Source organism: Canis aureus, chromosome X (genome assembly GCF_053574225.1).
Source record: "Canis aureus isolate CA01 chromosome X, VMU_Caureus_v.1.0, whole genome shotgun sequence".
Lineage (NCBI taxonomy): Eukaryota > Metazoa > Chordata > Mammalia > Carnivora > Canidae > Canis > Canis aureus.
Window position 1 is genome coordinate 3,504,576 of NC_135649.1, and position 21,968 is coordinate 3,526,543.

The window sequence follows — 21,968 nt, forward strand, 5'->3', positions numbered from 1 at the left end:
GAAGTCTTTTTTTTTCAAATAAATTTATTTTTTATTGGTGTTCAATTTGCCAACATACAGAATAACACCCAGTGCTCATCCCGTCAAGTGCCCACCTCAGTGCCCACCACTCAGTCTCCCCCACCCTCCGCCCACCTCCCCTTCCACCACCCCTAGTTCGTTTCCCAGAGTTAGGGGTCTGTCATGTTCTGTCTCCCTTTCTGATATTTCCCACTTATTTTTCTCCTTTCCCCTTTATTCCCTTTCACTATTTTTTTATATTCCCCAAATGAATGAGACCATTTAATGTTTGTTATATTGTTTTTTTTTAACTCCATGTCTTAGGTAAATGTCCACCAGTCCAGAGTTCATAAAATAGCCTTGAACATAGGCAAATCTAAATCACGTAATTCTATCATCAGTATAATTTGCTGGCCTTTTTGAGTCTTCTGTACTAGGAGAATAGACTTGGATTTCTTATGTTGTGGCCCCTACATGGAGTTAACTTTGCCCTCAAATATCTTTACGGGGAAACATCCTATTTCAGAGGAAACAGTTCATCTACTCCAAGACCTTTGATCTTTTAGAAAATTGCTTAACTGTATTGAAATGAGAATCAATCTCAAAAATGCTATAGAGTTCAGGTCTTATAATATTCTCTACAATACTACACAGTTAACTATGGCAAAGATATTTGTGAGTAAAGATAAAATGGGATTTGGGGAAAATAAAATGAAGACATGAGAGATTCTTTTAAACTCTTGGATTATGAAAAAGTAACTAAAGCTGAGAGGAAACAGGGAAAGAGATGAAACTGCCACCTAAGACTGAATTAGTGATTTAGAGCTCTTTACTCTTTCTTGAATGGGTTTTGGTATATTCAAGAAAGGAGTTTGTTGGGAATGAATTTTGGTGGCATTTATAAACCGAGGAAAGGGGATTGTCATATTAATCATTTAGTAACTAGATACTAGGGAAGTTAAATGACTCTAATACAGTTGAATAATATATATATTTTTTTACCTTTTTTTTTTTTTTTTTGTCTTCTACTCCTTTTTCTTCCTCTTTTCCCCAAACACAGATCTCACAGGTCTCTCCAAGTTGTTGCCTAAGAAGATGATAGTCACACAAATGAGTCACTTCTACACAATCATCCTTGGGCTTCTTTTCCTGATTAATATTTTTCCTGGAACAACTGGCCAAGGGGAATCAAGACGACAAGAACCTGGGGATTTTGTGAAGCAGGATATTGGCGGGTAAGAACCCTTACCTCTTAAAAAAAAAAAAAAAGAAAACTGTGATAGATTCTTGCCTTAAACCAAAACTTTTTATTTTTTTCCTAGATGAACTCAGGTACACTAGTTCCTGCTGCTTAAACATTATATATATATATATATAAATTTAAAACATCAACTCAGACTCTCAAAGTAGAAATAGATCTCAAAGGTCTTCTTGAGCAGCTCCTTAGTCCATGCTGAAATTCCCTTTGCAACATCTTAAAAGCACTTCTCTCCAGCCATTTGCACTCAATTGTTTTTTTTTTCTTTCTTAGATCTTCAACTTGTCCCTTTTTATTTGCTGTGTCTTATTAGCATATAAATGTGATCTAGAAGCTCCCATGTTAAGTTTGAAAATCTGCCCTCTAAATAGTGCCTTAAGTATTTCCTCTTTTTCACACTCCTACTTTCTGACAAAACAGTTTTCTTTACTTTCTCTACTTACCTCTCATCCATTCTTCCCATGCTGCTGCCTGACTTCCAAGCTCATGACTTTTAAGCAATCCCTGCAACCAAGATAGCCAATGTTGGCTCTGTTACTAAAATGAACACTTATTTGTTCTTATATTACTCAACTTTTTATTTTTTACTTTTTTAGCAGCATGTAGCAACATTTAGCATTGTTTATTCTTCCTTCCCTCCTTAACTTCTTTTTTTTATGAAATAACACACACATATATAAACATGCATAACATAAAAATATGTGGTTTAACAATAATTCTTTTACTTCAGAGACATCACAATTCTCTGTTTCTTAGATTAAATTCTTTAGAAAAAAAAAGAAAAAAGAAAAAATAAATTCTTTAGAAGCAGGGCCTAAGACAAGTATTCAAAAGCGAATAATTTAGAGTGCTCTAAGAGAAACTTGTAAATGAAGCAAGGAAAGCAACATAGAGAAGGGGAAAAGGTAAACCAAAGATGTGATTTCACTTGAAGAGTAGCCTCTATTTGACCCCTCCGAGACGAATGGCACTACAGATTTGGCCCACCTTCAGGCAAGGGGCTGGACTTCTCCTATAGTCTCTTCCTAATCAGCCATTGCCTGTGGGCTACCTGGAGGAAGGCATACATTTCCAGGCATTTTAAAGCAAGGTGGCATCCTTCAGGCAATGTTAATATTCTGAAGTAGGAGAGAGATAGTTTCACTGGCCCAGTAAAAGGGATCTGGACATAGTACCAGTAGTGAATACTACACCTGATTTTCTTCATACTTTTATGGCTGTGTTTTCTATAGTATTTTCCACAATATTACACAGCTGTATTAAAGGCCTTTGTGATATAAATATCTTTTGTAGTCTTTTTGGTAATCTTCTTTTCCTTTGTTCACTTATATGCTGGTGTTTGTTTTGTTCTAGTAGTTATTACCGCACAGACTCTGGGTGATTTAATCTATCCCCATGACCTTTTATATATACCAATGACTCTCATCTCAATTGTTATTCCTAACTTGTCTTGAGTGTCAACCTCTATGTTCAACATCTATTAGACATGTCCACTTGGCTATTCCATAAACTCCTTTAAGTACGTTCAAATTAGCTTCATCATCTCTATCGCCCTCTTCTACTCTTAAAATAACAAACAAACATGATATGCTTATCTTCCATTTTCCTTATTTTAGTCAATAGCACCAGTATGCACCCCATTGCTCAAGCTAGAAACTTGGAATTATCTTTCCCAATTTTTTACCCTTTGCTTTCTAGATTGAATTATTCATCAACATATGTAATTTCTACCTCCCACATCTTTTGGATTCATTTACTCTTCTCCAACTTTCCAGCTACTACTCTAGTTTGATCCAGTATTGTCTTCCACTTGGACTACTACAAAAGTCTCTAGTTGGTCTTACTTCCTAAAGTCTTGCTCCCACCCAAACTAACCTCTATTCCGTATCCAATATTTCTTCTACAATGCAGGTTGAATCACAGCTATTCCAAGTCATTTAACAGGATCCTATTGTCCCTAGACTAAAGTCTGAATTCCTTAACATGATTTTATTAGGCCCATTGTAACCCAGGCTCTACCTATCTTGCAGACTTATTTCTTAGTTCTCCTGTCCTCAAACTCTGTGTTCCTCAGCTCTATTAAACTTCTTTTGATTTTAAAACCCTATCTCATTCAGAGAATATTATTACTAGAAATGATCCTCTTAAACCTTGACATATTTAAGTATTACACAGGATATTTTATTCTTTAATGGTGGCTTTTGTGTTATTGTTTTACACTTGGTTACTACCCTGTATTCTTGAAAGTATTAGGACCTATTCCTAATTATTTTTGCAGGGTTACTTAATACACTATGAGTCTTTCTATCCATCAGAAATAATTTTTGAGGCTGAGGGCTACAGAACTGGATTAACATGTCCTTAGGAGTTTGGGCAATGAGGCCCTCTTTGTTCTTTAATCCAGTCTGGAAAAACAGACTAATTCTATTTTATTAACTTGTCATGTATCTGATAGATGGTCTAAATAAGATGGAAGTTCTAAGTAAATGACCTTTATTTCTTCAAGTGTGAAAGCCCTCTAAATTTTAATTCTGAGAATAAAGTTCTCTAAGAATATATTGCATCTTATAATCTTAAATAAAAATATTGAACACAATAGTCCCTTCTCTTTGTGACTTTATGACCATCATAAAGAACATTCATTATGTTAATTCTGTATTTGTCTTTTTCTTCTTATATCTTCATGCTCAGTGTTAGTTGTAGCCTCTCCTGTTTACACTGGTTTGTTTACATCCTACTGGTGCTTAGGAAACCAGATAGCCAAACCTTTTAGTACTTATATTAAAGAAGACTTCAAGAAATCCTTGAAAAAGCCAAAATAGTGCTTAGATTTAATATATGGGCATTAGAAACTTTTTCAGGGAGATTACTTTCTTCCAAGTTCAGGGCAATTCTGATTTGGAGGGATGAGACTACTAAAATCCTGGCTCTAAATATTAGGGTTAGCACTGTATTTGTATTTTCTAGAAATAAAGAAACCAATACAACTTAGAACTATGTTCTAAGTATATATTGTATACTGGTATATACTGGTAGTTCTGATACTTGGCAGAGCTGCTTCTTTTTGTCTGCTTGTTTTCATACCTTCTTAATGATATTTTGTGTGTTGAAAAAAATCCATTTGCTGCATTGTTTTATCTTTTTTTCAAGATTTATTTATTCCAGTTAGTTAACATACAATGTAATAATAGGTGTAGAACTTAGTGATTCATCTTACATATAACACCCACTGCTGATCACAAGTGCCCTCCTTAATCCCTGTACCTATTTAACCCATCTTATCCTTCTCCCCTCCCCTCTAGTAACCATCAGTTTGTTCTCTACAGTTAAAAGTCTGTTTTATGGTTTGCCTCTCTCTTTTTTCACCCTATGTTCATCTGTTTTGTTTCTTAAATTCCATATATTAGTGAAATTATATGGTATTTCTCTTTCTCTCACTGACTTCTTTCACTTTACATAGTACAGTCTAGCTCCATCCATGTCTTCACAAATGACAAGATTTCATTCTCTTTTTATGGCTGAATAATATTCCTGTGTGTGTGTGTGTGTGTGTGAGAGAGAGAGAGAGAGAGAATGAGAGAGAGAGACTTCCTTATCCATTCATCAGTTGATTGAAATTTGGGCTCTTGATATGAGTACTGGGTGTTATATGCAACTTAAGAATCACTAACATCTACCTCTGAGACTTATAATACACTATATGTTAACTAATTAAATTTAAATTAAAAAAACATAAAAAGATTTGGGCTCTTTCCATAATTGGGCTATTGTTGATAATGCTACTAAAACATTGGGGTGTGTGTGTCACTTTGAATCAGTATTATTGTATCCTTTGGATAGATACCTAGTAGTACAATTGCTAGGTCATAGAGTAGTTCTATTTTAACTTTTTGAGGAACCTCCATACTGTTTTCCAGAGTTACTGCACCAGTTTGCTTTCCTATCAACAGTGTAAGAGAGTTCCCCTTTCTCTGAATGCTTACCAACATTTGTTGTTTCCTGTGTTGTTAACTTTAGCCATTCTGACCGGTGTGAGGTAATAATTCTTAGTAGTTTTGATTTTTATTTCCCTGAAGATGAGTGATGTTAAGCATCTTTTCATGTCTGTTACCCATCTGGATGTCTTCTTTGGAAAAATGTCTATTCATGTCTTCTGTGCATTTCTTAACTGGATTGTTTTTTTTTTTTTGAGTGTTAAGTTTGATAAGTTCTTTATAGATTTTGAATATTAACTCTTTATCAGATATATCATTTGCAAATATCTTCTCCCCTCCCAACGGTTGCCTTTTATTTTATTTTTTATTTTTTAGATTTATATTTATTTTTTAAAATTTATTTTTTATTGGTGTTCAATTTGACAACGTATAAAATAACACGCAGTGCTCATCCCATCAAGTGCCTATCACCCAGTCACCCCCACCCCCCACCCACCTCCCCTTCCACCACCCCTAGTTCATTTCCTAGAGTTAGGAGTCCCTCACATTGTGTCTCCCTTTCTGATATTTCCCACTCATTTTTTCTCCTTTCCCCTTTATTCCCTTTCATTATTATCTATATTCCCCAAATGAATGAGACCATATAATGTTTGTCCTTCTCCGATTGACTTATTTCACTCAGCATAATACCCTCCAGTTCCATCCACGTTGAAGCAAATGGTGGGTATTTGTCGTTTCTAATGGCTGAATAATATTCCATTGTATACATAGACCACATCTTCTTTATCCATTCATCTTTCGATGGACACTGAGGCTCCCTCCACAGTTTGGCTATTGTGGTGATAGGGATCACATTAAATCTGTAGATTGCTGGGTTTTATGGACATTTTAACAGGATTCTTCTACTCCATGAGTATGGTATATGTTTCCATTTGTTTGTTTGTTTTTTTAATTTAAGTAAATTATTATGTTTCCATTTGTTTGTGTCATCTTCAATTTCTTTCATGTCTTACTGGTTTTCAGAGTATAGGTCTTTCAACTTCTTGGTTAAATTTATTCCTAGGTATTGTGTTCATTTTGATGCAATTATAAGTGGAAATGTTTTCTCAATTTCTCTTTCTGCTACTTCATTATTAGTGTATAGAAATGTAACAGAATTCTGTATATTAATTTTATATCCTGCAACTTTACTCAATTCATTTATCTGTTCTAATAGTTATTGAGTGGAGATTTTAGGGCTTTTTATATACTGTCATGTCATTTACAAATAATGACAGTTTTATTTTTTCCAAACCAATCTGGATGCCTTTCTTTTTTTTTTCTCTCTCTTATTTGATTACTGTGGATAGGACTTCCAGTACTATGTTGAATAAAAAGTGGTTAGAGTGGACATCCATGTCTTGTTTCTGATCTTAGAGAAAACACTTTCAGTTTTCCCCCATTGAGTATGATGTTAGCTGTGGGTTTTTCATCTATGGCCTTTATTATGTTGAGGTGTATTTCTTCTAACCCCACTTTGTTTAGAGTATTATGAATAGATGCTGTATTTTGTCAAATGCTTTTTCTGCATCTGTTATGAACATCATATGGTTTTTATCCTTCCTTTTGATAATGTGATGAATTATATTGACTGGCTATCATTGAACCATCCTTCATCCCTGGGATACATCCCACTCAATCATAGTGGATTATTCTTTTAGTTTATTGTTGAATTTGATTTGCTAATATTTTGTTGAGGATTTTTGCATCCATGTTCGTCAGAGATATTGGCCTGTAGTTGTGTTGTTGTTGTTGTTGTTTTTTATAGTGTCTATCTCAGGTTTTGGTATCAGGATAATGCTGGCCACAAAAAATAAATTTGTATTTTTTCCTTTCTCTTCTATTTTTGGAATAGTTTGAAAAGAATAGATATTAACTTTTCTTTAAATGTTGGAGGAGAATTCCCCTGTGAAGCCATCTGTTCCTGGACTTTGTTGTGAGGTTTTTAAAATTATTATTATTGGTTCAATTTCATTATTAGTAATCTGTTCAAATCTCCTAATTCGTCCTGATTTAGTTTTGGAAGACTGTATGTTTCTAGGAATTTATCTATTTATCCTAGATTGTTCAATTTGTTAGCATATACTTTTTAATAATATTGTCTTATAATTCTTGTTATTTCTATGGTGTTATTTGTTATTTCTATTTCATTTCTGATTTCATTCATTTGACTCATCTCTCTTTCCTACTTGATGAGTCTGGCTAAAGGTTTATCAATTTTGTTGATCTTTTCAAAGGACAAACTTCTGTTTTTATTGATCTTTTCTATTATTTTTTAAGTCTCTATTTCATTTATTTTTGCTTTAATCTTTATTATTTCCTTTCTTCTACTGGCTTTGGGCTTTGTTCTTTTTTCTAGTTTCTTTGGGTGTAAAGTTAGATCATGTGAGACTTTTCTTATTTCTTGAGGTAGGCACATAAACTTCCATCTTAGATCTGCTTTTGCTGTATCCCAGTGATTTTGGACTGTTGTGTTTTCATTTTCATTTGTCTATGTATGTTTTGGTTTCCTGTTTGATTTCTTTATTGACTTTTTTTTTAAATTTATTTTTTATTGGTGTTCAATTTACTAACATACAGAATAACACCCAGTGCCCGTCACCCATTCACTCCCACCCCCCGCCCTCCTCCCCTTCCACCACCCCTAGTTCGTTTCCCAGAGTTAGCAGTCTTTACGTTCTGTCTCCCTTTCTGATATTCCCCACACATTTCTTCTCCCTTCCCTTATATTCCCTTTCACTATTATTTATATTCCCCAAATGAATGAGAACATATAATGTTTGTCCTTCTCCGACTGACTTACTTCACTCAGCATAATACCCTCCAGTTCCATCCACGTTGAAGCAAATGGTGGGTATTTGTCATTTCTAATAGCTGAGTAATATTCCATTGTATACATAAACCACATCTTCTTTATCCATTCATTTTTCGTTGGACACCGAGGCTCCTTCCACAGTTTGACTTATTGGTTGTTTAGTAGCATGTTGTTTACCCGTGTGTTTGTGTCTTTTCTGGTCCTCTTCTTGTACTTGATTTTTACACATTTCATTGTGGTTGAAAAAAAGATGCTTAATGTGATTTCTGTCGTTTTTAGATGGAATATTCTGTATATATCTGTTAGATCCATCTGGTCTAATGTGTCATGCAAAGCCATAGTTTCCTTATTGATTTTTCTGTCTGGATAATCTATCAATTGATATAAGTTAGGTGTTAAAGTCCCTTACTATTTTTTAAAAAATATTTTATTTATTTATTTGTGAGAGAGACAGAAGTAGAAGGAGAAGCAGGCTCCCTTTGGGAAGCCTGGTGCAGGACTCAATCTCAGGACCCCAGGATCATGACCTGAGCCAAAGGCAGAGGCTCAACCACTGAGCCACCCAGGTTCCCCAAAGTCCCTTACTATTATAATTACTATGAAATTCTCCTTTATGTCTGTTAATATTTGCTTTTTGTATTTAGGTGCTCCTATTTATATTACAAAAACATTTACTTTTGTTATATCTTCTTGTTGGATTGATCTCTTTAACATTGTGTAATGTCCTGGTTTGTCTCTTTGTTTTAAACTGTATTTTGTTTAATTGCATCTGTATAAATTTATTTAAAAACCCTCTATTTTGTCAATGTTATTTCCACACTGACTTTTTTTCACTTCCATGTGCATGGAGTATCTTTTTCCTTCTCTTCACTTTCACTCTATGTGCCTTTAGGTCTGAAGTGATTCTCTTGCAGGCAGACTATAGATACATCCTGTTTTTTTGTTTTTGCTTTTTTTGTTTTTTGTTTTTTTGTTTTTTAAATTCCATTCAGTCACCTTGTGTTTTTGATTGGAGCATTCACTTTATTTACATGTAAAGTAATTATAGGTACATATATATTGCCATTTTGTTAATTGTTTTCTGGTTCATATTTATTCCTTTCTTTTCTTGCTCTCTTCCCTTGAGATTTGATGGCTTTCTTTATTGTTATGCTTGGATTTTTTTCTTTTTTCTTTTTTGTGTATATATTCTAGATTATTTTTATATTCTAGATTTTTGATTTGTGATTACCCTTGAGTTCATATGTAACATCTTATTTATATAGCAGTCTATATAGTAAGTTTATTATTACTTAAGTTCAAACACATTCTAAAAGCACTACACATTTATTTACCCTCTCTATGTTTTATGTATATGATATCTTTTTTTAAATAATAAATTTATTTTTTATTGGTGTTCAATTTGCCAACATACAGAATAACACCCAGTGCTCATCCCGTCAAGTGCCCCCCTCAGTGCCCATCACCCATTCATCCCCACCCCCCGCCCTCCTCCCCTTCCACCACCCCTAGTTCGTTTCCCAGAGTTAGGAGTCTTTATGTTCTGTCTCCCTTTCTGATGTTTCCTACCCATATATGATATCTTTTTATTGTGTATATCCCTTGACTAATTTTTGTCAATACAGTTTTTACTGCTTTTGTGTTTTAACCTCCATACTAGGTTTATAAGTGATTAATCTACTAATTTCACTATATGTTTGCTTTCACCTGTGAAATTTTTCCTGTTCATGGCATTTATTCTTACTTCTATTTTTCACTTTCATTTAAAGAATTCTCTACAATCTTGTAAGGCTGGTATAGCAGGGTGAGCTCTTTTAACTTTTATCTGGGAAATTCTTTATCTCTTTTTCTATTCTGAATAATAATCTTGCTAGGTAGAATATTCTTGGGTCTAGGTTTTTTCCCTTTTAGCACATTGAATGTATCAATATATCTCTTTTGACCTACAAAAGTTCTGCTGAAAACTCAACTGATATCTTTGTGGGGTTTCTTCTGTATGTAACTTTACTTTTCTCTTGCTGTTTTTTAAATTCTCCCTTTATCGTTATATTTTGCTATTTTAATAATTATGTGCCTTGGTATGAGCCTCCTTGAGTTCATCTTGTTAGAGGTTCTCTGTGCTTCTTGCATCTGAATGTTTGTTTTCTTCCTCAGATTAAAAAGTATTTTACCTATTATTTCTTCAAATAAGTTTCCTGCCCACTTTTCTCTCCCTTCTTTGATCTCTATAATATTGCTATGCTGGATGATGTCTTCGAGTTCCTGTACCCAATTTTCATTGATTATTATTGTTCTTTATTTTTTCTGTTCAGGGTTGCTTTCCATTACTGTGTCTTCCAGCACAATGATGTGTTCTTCTGAATCCTCTAATCTGGTGTTGCTTCCCTCTAGTGTATCTTTCATTTCAATTATTGAATTATTCAGCTCTGACTGGTTCTTTTTTTTTTTTTAACATATTCTGTCTAAGTTCTCCTTGAGTTCACCTACTCTTTTCTTAAGTCCAATGAGTAACTATGATCATTACTTTGAACTTTTTATTAGGTGCATTGCTGACTTCCATTTTGTTTAGCTCTTTTATTGTGATTTTATTATCATTTTCCATTTGGAACATATTTGTTCTCATTTTGTCTAACTTTCTGTGTTTGTTTCTATGTATTAGGTAGGTGAGATACATTTTCCTGGTCTTATAAGTAGCCTTGTGTAGTTGAGGTCCTATTACACAATCTCTCCTGGTCACCAGAACCAGGTACTCCAGGGGTGTTTGCTGCATGGGCTGCATGCACCCTACTATTGTGGCTGACCTGCAATTGCCTTCAGCTCAGCCAGCTGCAATGAACCACCTTGCTGTGGTGGACACACTGTGTAGCATTTGCTCTCTATGATGTTGAGATGCCTGGATGCAGCTGCCTTGGGATTGTTGGTGGGTGGGGCCAGTATTCAGCCTGCTTGTTTGCAGTTAGCCTCTCTGCTACACTACAGGCACACTGTAGGGCAAGGCTTACTTCCTGTGTGACCAGCTAAGAGGCCCAGCTACAGCAACTGCAGGCACATTGGTGTCTGGAATTATCTATCCTCTTCCCCAGGGTGGGAATTCCCAGGTGCCAGTCCCAATTGGGTCTGCCTGCAAGGTGTGGTGTGGCAAGTGCTGCTTTGGAGGGACTTCTGTTGAGGCAGGTGGGTGAGCCTGTAGAAGAATGCCAGGGCAAGGCATATGGTGCAAGTGAGGTAGACAGAGGGCATTAGAACAGGCTCTAGCAAGCATCTGGCTATCTCAGCTAGGGGAAAGAAAGGGAAATAGTGCCATTTAGTCTTTTTTCCCCCAGAAAAAATCAATGCCTCTCTCATAAATGTTCTAAAGTTAGTCAACATATCTCCTTCATGTATTCACCAGGCACTTTTCAAACTGCTGATTTGGTGGTATGTCCTGAGCTGAATTATTTCGTACACTGGCTCTTTAAGGGCAGGAAGTAAGTTTTCTGTTCCTTAGTTTCTCTCTCTCCCTCTCTCTCTCTCTTTTTTCCTTTGTTCATTTGTTTTGTTTCTTAAATTCTACATATGAGTGAAATCATATGGTATTTGTCTTTTCCTGACTTATTTTGCTTAGCATTATACTTTCTAGCTCTATCCATGTTTTTGCAAATATCAAGATATTATTCTTTTTATGGCTGAATAATAGTCCACTCTATATACCACATCTTCTTTATCCATTTGTCTATCAATGGACACTTGGGCTGCTTCCATAGTTTGGCTATTGTAAATAATGCTGCTAAAAACATAGGAGTATTTGTATTCCTTTGAATTAGCAATTTTGTATTCTTTTGTTAAAAACCCAGTAATGTAATTGCTGGATCATAGGGTAATTCTACTTTTAACTTTTTGAGGAGCCTCCATACTCCATACTCCATACCACTACATTCCCACAGTGGTTGCACCAGTTTTCATTTACACCAACAATGCAAGAGGGTTTCTTTTTCTCTACACCTCAGCCAACACTTGTTTCTTGAGTTTTTGATTTTAGCCGTTCTGAGATGTGTGAATATGTCATTGTAGTTTTGATTTCCATCTCTCTCATGATGAGTAATGTTGAGCATATTTTTATGTGTCTGCTTGCCATCTGGATATCTTCTTTGAAGAAATGTCTGTTCATGTCTTCAGCTCTTTTAATTGGATTATTTATTTTTTGGGTGTTAAATTGTATCCATTCTTTATGTATTTTAGATACCAATCCTTTATCAGATAAGTCATTTGAAAATGTCTTTTCCCATTTAGTTGGTGGCCATTTAGTTTTGTTGATTGTTTCCTTCACTGTGCAGAAGCTTTTTATCTTGATGCAGTCTCAGCAGTTTATTTTTTCTTTTGTTTCACTTGCCTCAGGAGGCATATCTAGAAAGATGTTGTTAAAGCCAACATCAGAGAAATTACTGTCTTTGTTATCCTCTAGGATTTTAATGGTTTTAGGTCTCACATTTAGTGTCCTTAATCCATTTTGAGTTTACTTTTGTTTATGGTGTAAGAAAGTGGTCTGGTTTTATTCTTTAGCATGTAGCTATCTAATTTTCCCAATGCCATTGGTAGAAGAGACTGTCTTTTCCTCGTGGCATATTCTTGCCTCCTTTGTTGAAGATTAATTGACCATACAATTAAGAATTTATTTCTGGGTTTTCTAATCTGTTCCACTCATCTGTGTTTCTATTTATATGTCAGAACCATACTATTCTGATTACTATAGCTTGTGGTATAACTTGAAGTCTGAAATTGTGATGCCTCCAGTTTTGTTTTTCTTTTTCAAGATTGCTTTTGTTATTCTGTGGTTCCATACAAATTTTAGGATTGTTTATTCTAGTTCTGTGAAAAATGCTGTTGGTATTTTGGTAAAGATGGCATAAAGTATAGATTGCTTTGAGCAGTATAGACATTTTAACAATATTTGTTCTTCTGACCAGTGAGCATGGAATGTCTTTCCATTTCTTTGTTGTCTTCATTTTCTCTTATCAATATTTTATAGTTTTCAGAGTATAGATCTTTCACCTCTTTGATCAAATTTATTCCTAGGTATTTAATTATTTTGTGAGAGAGAGGCAGAGACACAGGCAGAGGGAGAAGCAGGCTCCATGCACCGGGAGCCCGACATGGGACTCGATCCCGGGTCTCCAGGATCACACCCTAGGCCAAAGGCAGGCGCCAAACTGCTGCGCCACCCAGGGATCCCTCCTTTAGCACTTCTTATAGGGAAGGTCTAGTAGTTATGAGTTCCTTCCTAGTAGTTTTCTACGGAAAATTTTTCATTTCTCCTTCATTTCTAAATGACAGCTTTGCTAGGGAAGGTATTCTTGGTTGACAGTTTTTTCTTTGAGTATTTTATATATATCATTTCACTTTGTCATGACTACAAGGTTTCTGCTGAGAAATCTGCTTATAAGTCCTATCAGAGTTCACTTGTATGTGATAATTCTTTTTTCTTTTGCTGCTTTTTTTATTAATTATTTTTTATTGGAGTTCAACTTGCCAACATATAGCATATCATCCAGTGCTCATCCCGTCAAGTGCCCCCCTCAGTGCCCATCACTCAGTCACCTCAACCCCCTGCCCACCTCCCTTTCCAGTACCCCTTGGTCATTTCCCAGAGTTAGGTGTCTCTTATGTTCTTTTGCTGCTTTCAAGTTTGTATTAATTCTTGAGAGCTTGATAATGTGTCTCAGTGAAGATATTTTTAAGTTGAATTCTGTTTGAGGATCTATGAACTTTCTGTACCTGGATAACCATAACTCTCCCCAGATTTGAGGAGTTTTCAGCCACTTTTTCTTTAAATAAAATTTCTATCCCTTTTTCCCCCTCTCTCCTCTCTTAATACAAATATTTTTTAAAAGATTTTTAAAAAGTTTTTTTCATGAGAGACCTACAGAGAGAGACAGAGAGGCAGAGATGTAGGCAGAGGGAGAAGCAGGCTCCATGCAGAGAGCCTGATGTTGGACTTGATTCTGGGACTCCAGGATCACATCCTGGGCTGAAGGCAGGCACTCAACCGCTGAGCCACCCAGGCGTCCCCAAATATTGTTTCTTTTGATTATGTCCTACAGTTCATGTAGTCTTTTGTTCACTCTTTTTCATTCTAATTTCTTTATTCTCCTCTGACTGGATAATATTAAGAGACCTGTTCTCAGGCTCACAGATTCTTCTGCCTAATTGATCCTACTGTTGAAAGTATCTATTGTGTTTTTTATTTCATTCATTGTATTCTTCATCTCCAGAATTTCTATTTGGTTCTTTTAATGATTTCTAGTTCTTTGTTGAATTTCTCGTTTTGTTCTTGTATTATTTTCCTGAATTCATTGATTTGTCTGTGTTCCAAAGCTCACTGAGCTTCCTTAAAATCATTATTTCAAATTCTTTTTCAGATAACTCACAAATCTCCATTCCTTGGGGCTCATTACTGGAGTATTATTTTGTTCCTTTGATAGTGTCATATTTTCTTGCTTTTTCATGTTTTTGATGGATTTGCATTGATGTCTGTGCATTTACGTGTACTGTTACCTCTCCCAATCTTTTCAAATTGGCTTTATTAGTAAAAGACTTTCACGTATAGATGACTCTAAAGGTGCCAGCTGGGTGGGATCCAGCATCTTTGGTTCCTGAGAAGGCATAGTGGTACAGTCTCTATGCTATTCTACTGGCTGAGATTGCCATTGGCCAGACTATAGGGATCTTCTATGGCTAAGGCTATTGAGGCCCTGCAGGTAGTAGTAGCAGGTAGGGCTTTTTATATCTTCAGAGGCTGAGGCTGCTGGGGTCTTCCTGTTCTCCCCTCTCTCCTTTTATGCCCATGGGAAGAATTTCTAGCTAAGAAGATCCTTCCCAGTGCCTGGTTGGGTTTCCTGATACTCAGAACCAATGTTGTAGAATCAGGTCATGTGGAACTACCATAGCACCAGGGTCCTGGGGCATAGGCACAGTTGCTGCAGCTATGGCACTAGTATCTAGGGTGTGGGCCTACATATATGTCTCATGGAACCAGTACATGGGTCTCAGGGGATTACTGCTATAATTCTAGCTGGTAGGAGAGAATACAGCAGTGGCATGGGCCCTGGGATGACAGAGTACAGTGGTAGCTTGGATCCAGGGGTCAGGATGCTGTACTAGCACAATCTGGATATGGTTGGTCAAAGTTTCAACTGTGTCCTCCAGGGGAAGCCACAGGATAGCAGCAGCACAACTTTTTGTGGCCTGTTACAAACATATGTAGGGATTCAGGGAACTGGGTACAACAGTGGCAGCACAGCCCTGGCAATGTCAGTTGAGAGCCATGTGACATAGGATCCAAGGAATGAAGCTCAGGGCAATGGTAGCCTGGTTGTAGCTCTTAGGGGTCAGACACCCAACCTGAAACCTTAGGGGTAGGGCTCACATTAGCAGTAGTACCTTGCAGTGATGGCTCAGAGCTTTGATTTATCGCAGTATAGAAGGAACCTGGCCCCAGCAGTTGGTCAGAGCCCTCTTTCTTGCTGGTGTCATCTTTTGTGCAGTAATTTTGAATTTGTTTTATTTGTTTTAAATTTTTATTTAAATTCAATTTGGTCAACATATTCTATATTATTAGTTTCAGAGGTAGAATTTAGTAATTTGTATACAACACCCAGTGTTCATTACCTCAAGTTCCCTCCTTAATGTGCATCACCCAATTCCCACCTTCCCCCACCCACCTTCCTTCCAGCAATTCTTTGTTTCCTATAGTTAAGAGTCTCTTATGATTTGCCTCCCACTCTGTTTTTGGCTTATTTTATTTCTCCTTCCCTTCCCCTATGTTCATCTGTTTTGTTGCTTAAATTCCACATGAGTGAAAACATATGGTGTTTATTTTTCTCTGACTTATTTCACTTAGCATTATACCCTCTAGTTCCATCCACATCATTTTGCAAATGGCAAGATTTCATTCTTTTTTGTGGCTGAGTAATATTCCATTGTATAAATATACCACTTCTTCTTTATCCATTCATCTGTCTAAGGATATTTGGGCTCTTTCATAGGTTGACTATTGTGTATATTGCTGCTATAAACATTGGAGTGCTTATGCCCTTTCTTTCTTTTTTTAAACGATTTATTTATTTATTTATTTTTCTGTGACTTTTTTTATTTTTATAAATTTATTTTTTATTGGTGTTCAATTTGCCAACATATAGAATAACACCCAGTGCTCATCCCGTCAAGTGCCCCCCTCAGTGCCCATCACCCATTCACCCCCACTCCCTGCCCACCTCCCCTTCCACCACCCCTAGTTTGTTTCCCAGAGTTAGGAGACTTTCATGTTCTGTCTCCCTTTCTGATATTTCCCACTCATTTTTTCTCCTTCCCTTTATTCCCTTTCACTATTTTTTATATTCCCCAAATGAATGAGACCATATAATGTTTGTCCTTCTCCAATTGACTTATTTCACTCAGCATAATACCCTCCAGTTCCATGTGGCTTATGTATACAATGGAATATTACTCAGCCATTAGAAACGACAAATACCCACCATTTGCTTCAACGTGGATGGAACTGCATGTGCCCTTTCAAATCACTATGTTTGTATCCTTTGGATAAGTACCTAAGAGTGCAATTGCTGAGTTATAGGGTAGCTTTATTTTTAAATTTTAGAGGAAATTCAATACTATTTTCCAGAGTGGCTGAATCAGTTAGCATTCCTCTTTCTCTGCATTCTTACCAACATCTGTTGTTTTCCTAAGTTGTTAATTTTAGCCATTCTGATGAGTGTGAGATGGTATTTCAGTGTGGTTTTGATTTGTATTTCCCTGATGCCAAGTGATGTGGAGCATTTTTCATGTGCTTGTTGGCCATTTGTATGTCTTCTTTGGAGAAATGTCTGTTCATGTCTTCTGCCCATTTCTTGACTGGATTTTTGTGTTTTGGGTATTGAATTTGACAAGGTCTTTATAGATTTTGGATACTAGCCCTTTATCTAATATGTCATTACAAATATCTTCTCCCATTCTGTAGGTTGCCTTTTAGTTTTGTTGACTGATTCTTTTGCTGAACAAAACCTTTTATCTTGAGTAAATCCCAATAGTTCATTTTTGCTTTTGTTTTCCTTGCCTTTGGAGGCATATCTAGCAAGAAGTTACTGCAAACAGAGTCACAGTAGTTGCTGCCTATATTCTCCTCTAGGATTTTGATGGATTCTTGTCTCACATTTAGGTCTTTCATGCATTTTGAGTTTATTTTGTGTATGGTGTAAGAGAATGGTCCAGTTTTATTCTTCTGTGTTTGGCTGTGCAATTTCCCAACAACATTTGTTGAAGAGACTATCTTTTTTCCATTGGATATTCTTTCCTGCTTTGTCAAAAATGAGTTGACCATAGAGTTGAGGGTCCATTTCTGGGTTCTCTAATCTGTTCCTTTGATCTATATGTCAGTTTTTGTGCCAGTACTATACTGTCTTGATGACTACATCTTTTTTTAAAATTTTTATTTATTTGTGATAGTCACACACAGAGAGAGAGAGAGGCAGAGACATAGGCAGAGGGAGAAGCAGGTTCCATGCACCGGGAGCCCGACGTGGGATTCGATCCCGGGTCTCCAGGATCGCACCCTGGGCCAAAGGCAGGCGCTAAACCACTGCGCCACCCAGGGATCCCGATGACTACATCTTTTAAAACAGCTTGAAGTCAGGAATTGTGATGTCTCCAGCTTTGGTTTTCTTTTATTTTTTTTATTTTTAAATTTTTATTTATTTATGATAGTCACAGAGAGAGAGAGAGAGGCAGAGACACAGGCAGAGGGAGAAGCAGGCTCCATGCACCGGGAGCCTGACGTGGGATTCGATCCCGGGTCTCCAGGATCGCGCCCTGGGCCAAAGGCAGGCGCTAAACCACTGCGCCACCCAGGGATCCCCTGGTTTTCTTTTAACATTATGTTTACATTGTCATGTTAACATTAACCACATTGTTTTGGCTATTTGGGGGTCTTAACTGGTTCCATACAAGTTTTATTTTTATTTATTTATTTATTTTTTATTTATTTATTTTTTTTATTGGTGTTCAACTTACTAACATACAGAATAACCCCCAGTGCCCGTCACCCATTCACTCCCACCCCCCGCCCTCCTCCCCTTCCAACACCCCTAGTTCGTTTCCCAGAGTTAGCAGTCTTTACGTTCTGTCTCCCTTTCTGATATTTCCCACACATTTCTTCCCCCTTCCCTTATATTCCCTTTCACTATTATTTATATTCCCCAAATGAATGAGAACATATAATGTTTGTCCTTCTCTGACTGGCTTACTTCACTCAGCATAATACCCTCCAGTTCCATCCACGTTGAAGCAAATGGTGGGTATTTGTCATTTCTAATAGCTGAGTAATATTCCATTGTATACATAAACCACATCTTCTTTATCCATTCATCTTTCGTTGGACACCGAGGCTCCTTCCACAGTTTTAGAATTGTTTGTTCCAGCTCTGTGAAAAATGCTCATGGTATTTTGATAGAGATTGCATTAAATGTGTAGACTTCTTTGGGTACTATAGACGTTTTAACAGTTTTTGAGCATGGAATGTTTTGCCATTTCTTTGTGTGTTCTTCAGTTTCTTTCATAAGTCTACTGTAGTTTTCAGAGTCCAGATTCTTTATCAATTTGGTTAGGTTTATTCCTAGGCATCATATATTTTTTGGTACAATTGTAAATAGGATTGATTCCTTGATTTCTCTTTCTTCTGCCTCATTGTTAGTGTCTAAAAATGCAATTGACTGCTGTGCATTGATTTTTATATCCTGTGACATTACTGAATGCCTTTATCAGTACTAGCATTTTTTTTCTAGAGTCTTTTGGGTTTTTTACATAGAGTATCATGTTGCATATAAAGAGTGAAAGTTTGACTTCTTCTTTGCTAATTTGAATGCCTTTTCTTTTTGTTTGATTGCTAAGGCTAGGAATTCTAGTACTGTGTTGTGCAACAGTGGTGAGAGTGGATATCCCTGTCATGTTCCTGACTTTAGGGGAAAAGCTTTTTCTCCATTGAGGATGATATTTGTTTTGAGTCTTTCATATATGGCCTTTATGATGTTGAGATATGTTCCCTCTATCTCTACATGGTGGAGGGCTTTTATCCAGAAAGGATGCTATTTTGTCAAATGCTTTTTCTTCGTCTATTGAGAGGATCATAATGTTCTTGTCCTGTCTTTTATTAATGTGGTGTATCACATTGATTGGTTTGTGGATGTTGAATCACCTCTACAGCCCTGAAATAAAACCCACTTGGTGGTGGTCAATAATCCTTTTGATGTACCATTGGATGCTATTAGCTAGTATCTTATTGAGAATTTTTACATCCATGTTCATCAGGGATATGGGCCTGTAATTTTCCTTTATATTGGGCCTTGCCTGGTTTGGGGATCAAGGAATTGCTTGCCTCATCAAAGGAATTTGGAAGTTTTCCTTCCATTTCTAATATTTGGAACATTTTCAGAAGAATAGGTGTTAATTCTTCTTTACATGTCTGGTAGAAATTCCCCTGGGAAGCCATCTGGCCCTGAACTCTTGTCCACTCACAATAATAGATCATCTAAGCAGAAGATGGACAAGTGAGCAGTAGCTTTGAATGACACAATGGACCAGAAGGAAATAACAGATATATTCAGAACATTTATCCTAAAGCAGCAGAATATGCATTCATCTCAAGTGCACATGGAACATTCTTCAGACTAGGTCACATACGGAGTTACAAATCATGTCTCAATAGGTACAAAAATATTGAGATATTCCATGCATATTTCAGACCACAATACTTTAAAACTTAAAGTCAACTACAAGAAACAATTTGGAAGGACCACAAATACATGGAGGTTAAAGAGCATACTATTGAAGAATGAATGGGTCAACCAGGATCTAAGGATAAATTTTTAAAATATATGGAAGCAAAAGAAAATGAGAACAAAACAGTTAAAAATGTTTGGAATGCAGCAAAAGCAGTCCTAAATGAAAGTATACAGTGACGCAGGCTTTCCTTATGAAACAAGAAAAGTCTCAAATGCACAACTTAAACTCACACCTAAAGGAGCTGGAAAAAGAACAGCCAATAAAGCCTAAATTCAGCAGAAGAAGAGAAATAATAAAGAGTAGAGCAGAAATCAATGCTATAGAAATAAAAAAAGAAATCAGTAGAAAAAATCAACAAAGCTAGGAGCTGATTCTTTGAAAGAATTAATAAAATCAAACTTATAACCAGACTTAGCAAAAAGAAAAGAAAAAATAAAATCATGAATGAAAGATCACAAGCAACACCACAGAAATACAAGCAATTATAAGAGAATATTATGAGCAATTATATGCCAACAAATTAGGCAACATGGATGGATGCATTCCTAGAAATACATAAACTACCAAAACTGAAACAGGAAGAAATAGAAACAAGAACAGATCTATAACCAGCAAAGAAATCAAGTATCTTCTGACAAACAAGAGTCCAGTCACTCTTGTCTCCTTGGTTTCTGTCTGAACTATGTTCATCCATCCTGTAACTGAGTGTTTTTATTCAGGCACACAACTAAATTTCAAGTCTCCAGATTTTCCTGACTCCTCCAACATGGACTCCCCACTGTTCCTTCCAGAGGAGGGAGGGGAGTCTCACTATGCTCCTGACTTTTGCTGGACCCCTGCCTGGAGAGTAGTCACACAATTGTGCGTCAGTTTGCAGTTTATGAGCAAAAGGCCGGTGCCTAGGCTGTTTTCAGCTGGCTTCCCCACTCTGTTGCCTGGGAGCTCTGCTGCACTCAGGCACCTCCCTTCTTCTTGCGACCCCGGGGATCCTGAGATCACACTGTTACACATGAGATTTCTACCCATTTCACCACCTGAACACCTTTAAGCCATGGACGTCCCCCACTGTAGCAGACTTCTAAAAGTTCTGATTTTGTACTCCACAGCTTATAATACTTTGTGATAGACTCCATAAGCTGGCTCCCTCCACTCCACCATATCCTCTGACATATCACCCAGGATTCAAGTCTCCACACCTCCTACCTTCCAAAACGTGGTCACTTTTCTATTTGTAGAAAAGAATTGCAGCATTTCTTTTTCTCAATCTACAATTGATTTTCAGGTGTTCAGAATGATTTGATAACTGTCTTGCTGAATTCCAGGGACCAGATGAACTTAGGGTCCCCCACTCTTCCACCATCTTAATTCCTCCAATTTGTTTTATTTTTAAAAATCTCTTCTCTTCCAGGAGATATACAGTATTAAGGAAAATGCCATCCTTTTAATAAAGTAAAATTCTCTTCTCTTTGGGTTGTTATATGAACTGTATCAGCAGCTCCATCTGTGCCTCTCCTGCTTCCCCCCAACATATATATACCTACATCCTCAAGGTAGTTGAAATAATGCTGTTACTACCAATATCCTGGGCTTAGTCCCAAAATGGTTAATGATCTTAATTGTCCCATAGCATAAGGGTGCCTGTATTTCTTTTTGTATATTAATCCATTTATTGAAGTATATTTCCTTGAACATAACTTATTTTTTTAAAAGACTAAGAAGGTTCAGTTATACTACTTTTAATTTGAAATATAGTTGGCATACAATGTTATATTAGTTTCAGGTGTACAACATAGTGTTTTGACAGTTCTATACATTAATCTATGCTCAACAGGATAAGTATAGTTACCATTTATCACTATGTAATGTTGTTACAATATTATTGATTATATTCCAAAGGTTTCTCACTACATTTTCAGAAGTTTGTGTGTGTGTGTGTGGGGGGGGCGCAGCAGGGAAAGGAAAGAACAACCCTCAATATATATGGAGCTTTACCATTTACAAAGCAAATTTATATTTGTTATCTTATTTACTTATTTATTCCAAAACCTTTCTAAAATAGGATATTATTATCTGCATTTTACATGTAAGGAAATAGGTTACACAGTTAGTGGCA

At 36.4% G+C, this 21,968-nt stretch overlaps 1 protein-coding gene across 2 annotated transcripts in view; it reads left to right on the forward strand.

The window, feature by feature from the left end:
- The window catches only part of GABRA3 (gamma-aminobutyric acid type A receptor subunit alpha3), a 326,698-nt gene that overhangs the window by 80,560 nt on the left and 224,170 nt on the right, over positions 1 to 21,968 (forward strand). For both annotated transcript variants that reach the window (XM_077889787.1, XM_077889786.1), the window contains exon 2: positions 1,061 to 1,235. In XM_077889787.1, the coding sequence (XP_077745913.1) occupies positions 1,096 to 1,235 (140 nt within the window). In that variant the 5' untranslated portion in view covers positions 1,061 to 1,095. The remainder of the gene's footprint in view (positions 1 to 1,060; positions 1,236 to 21,968) is intronic.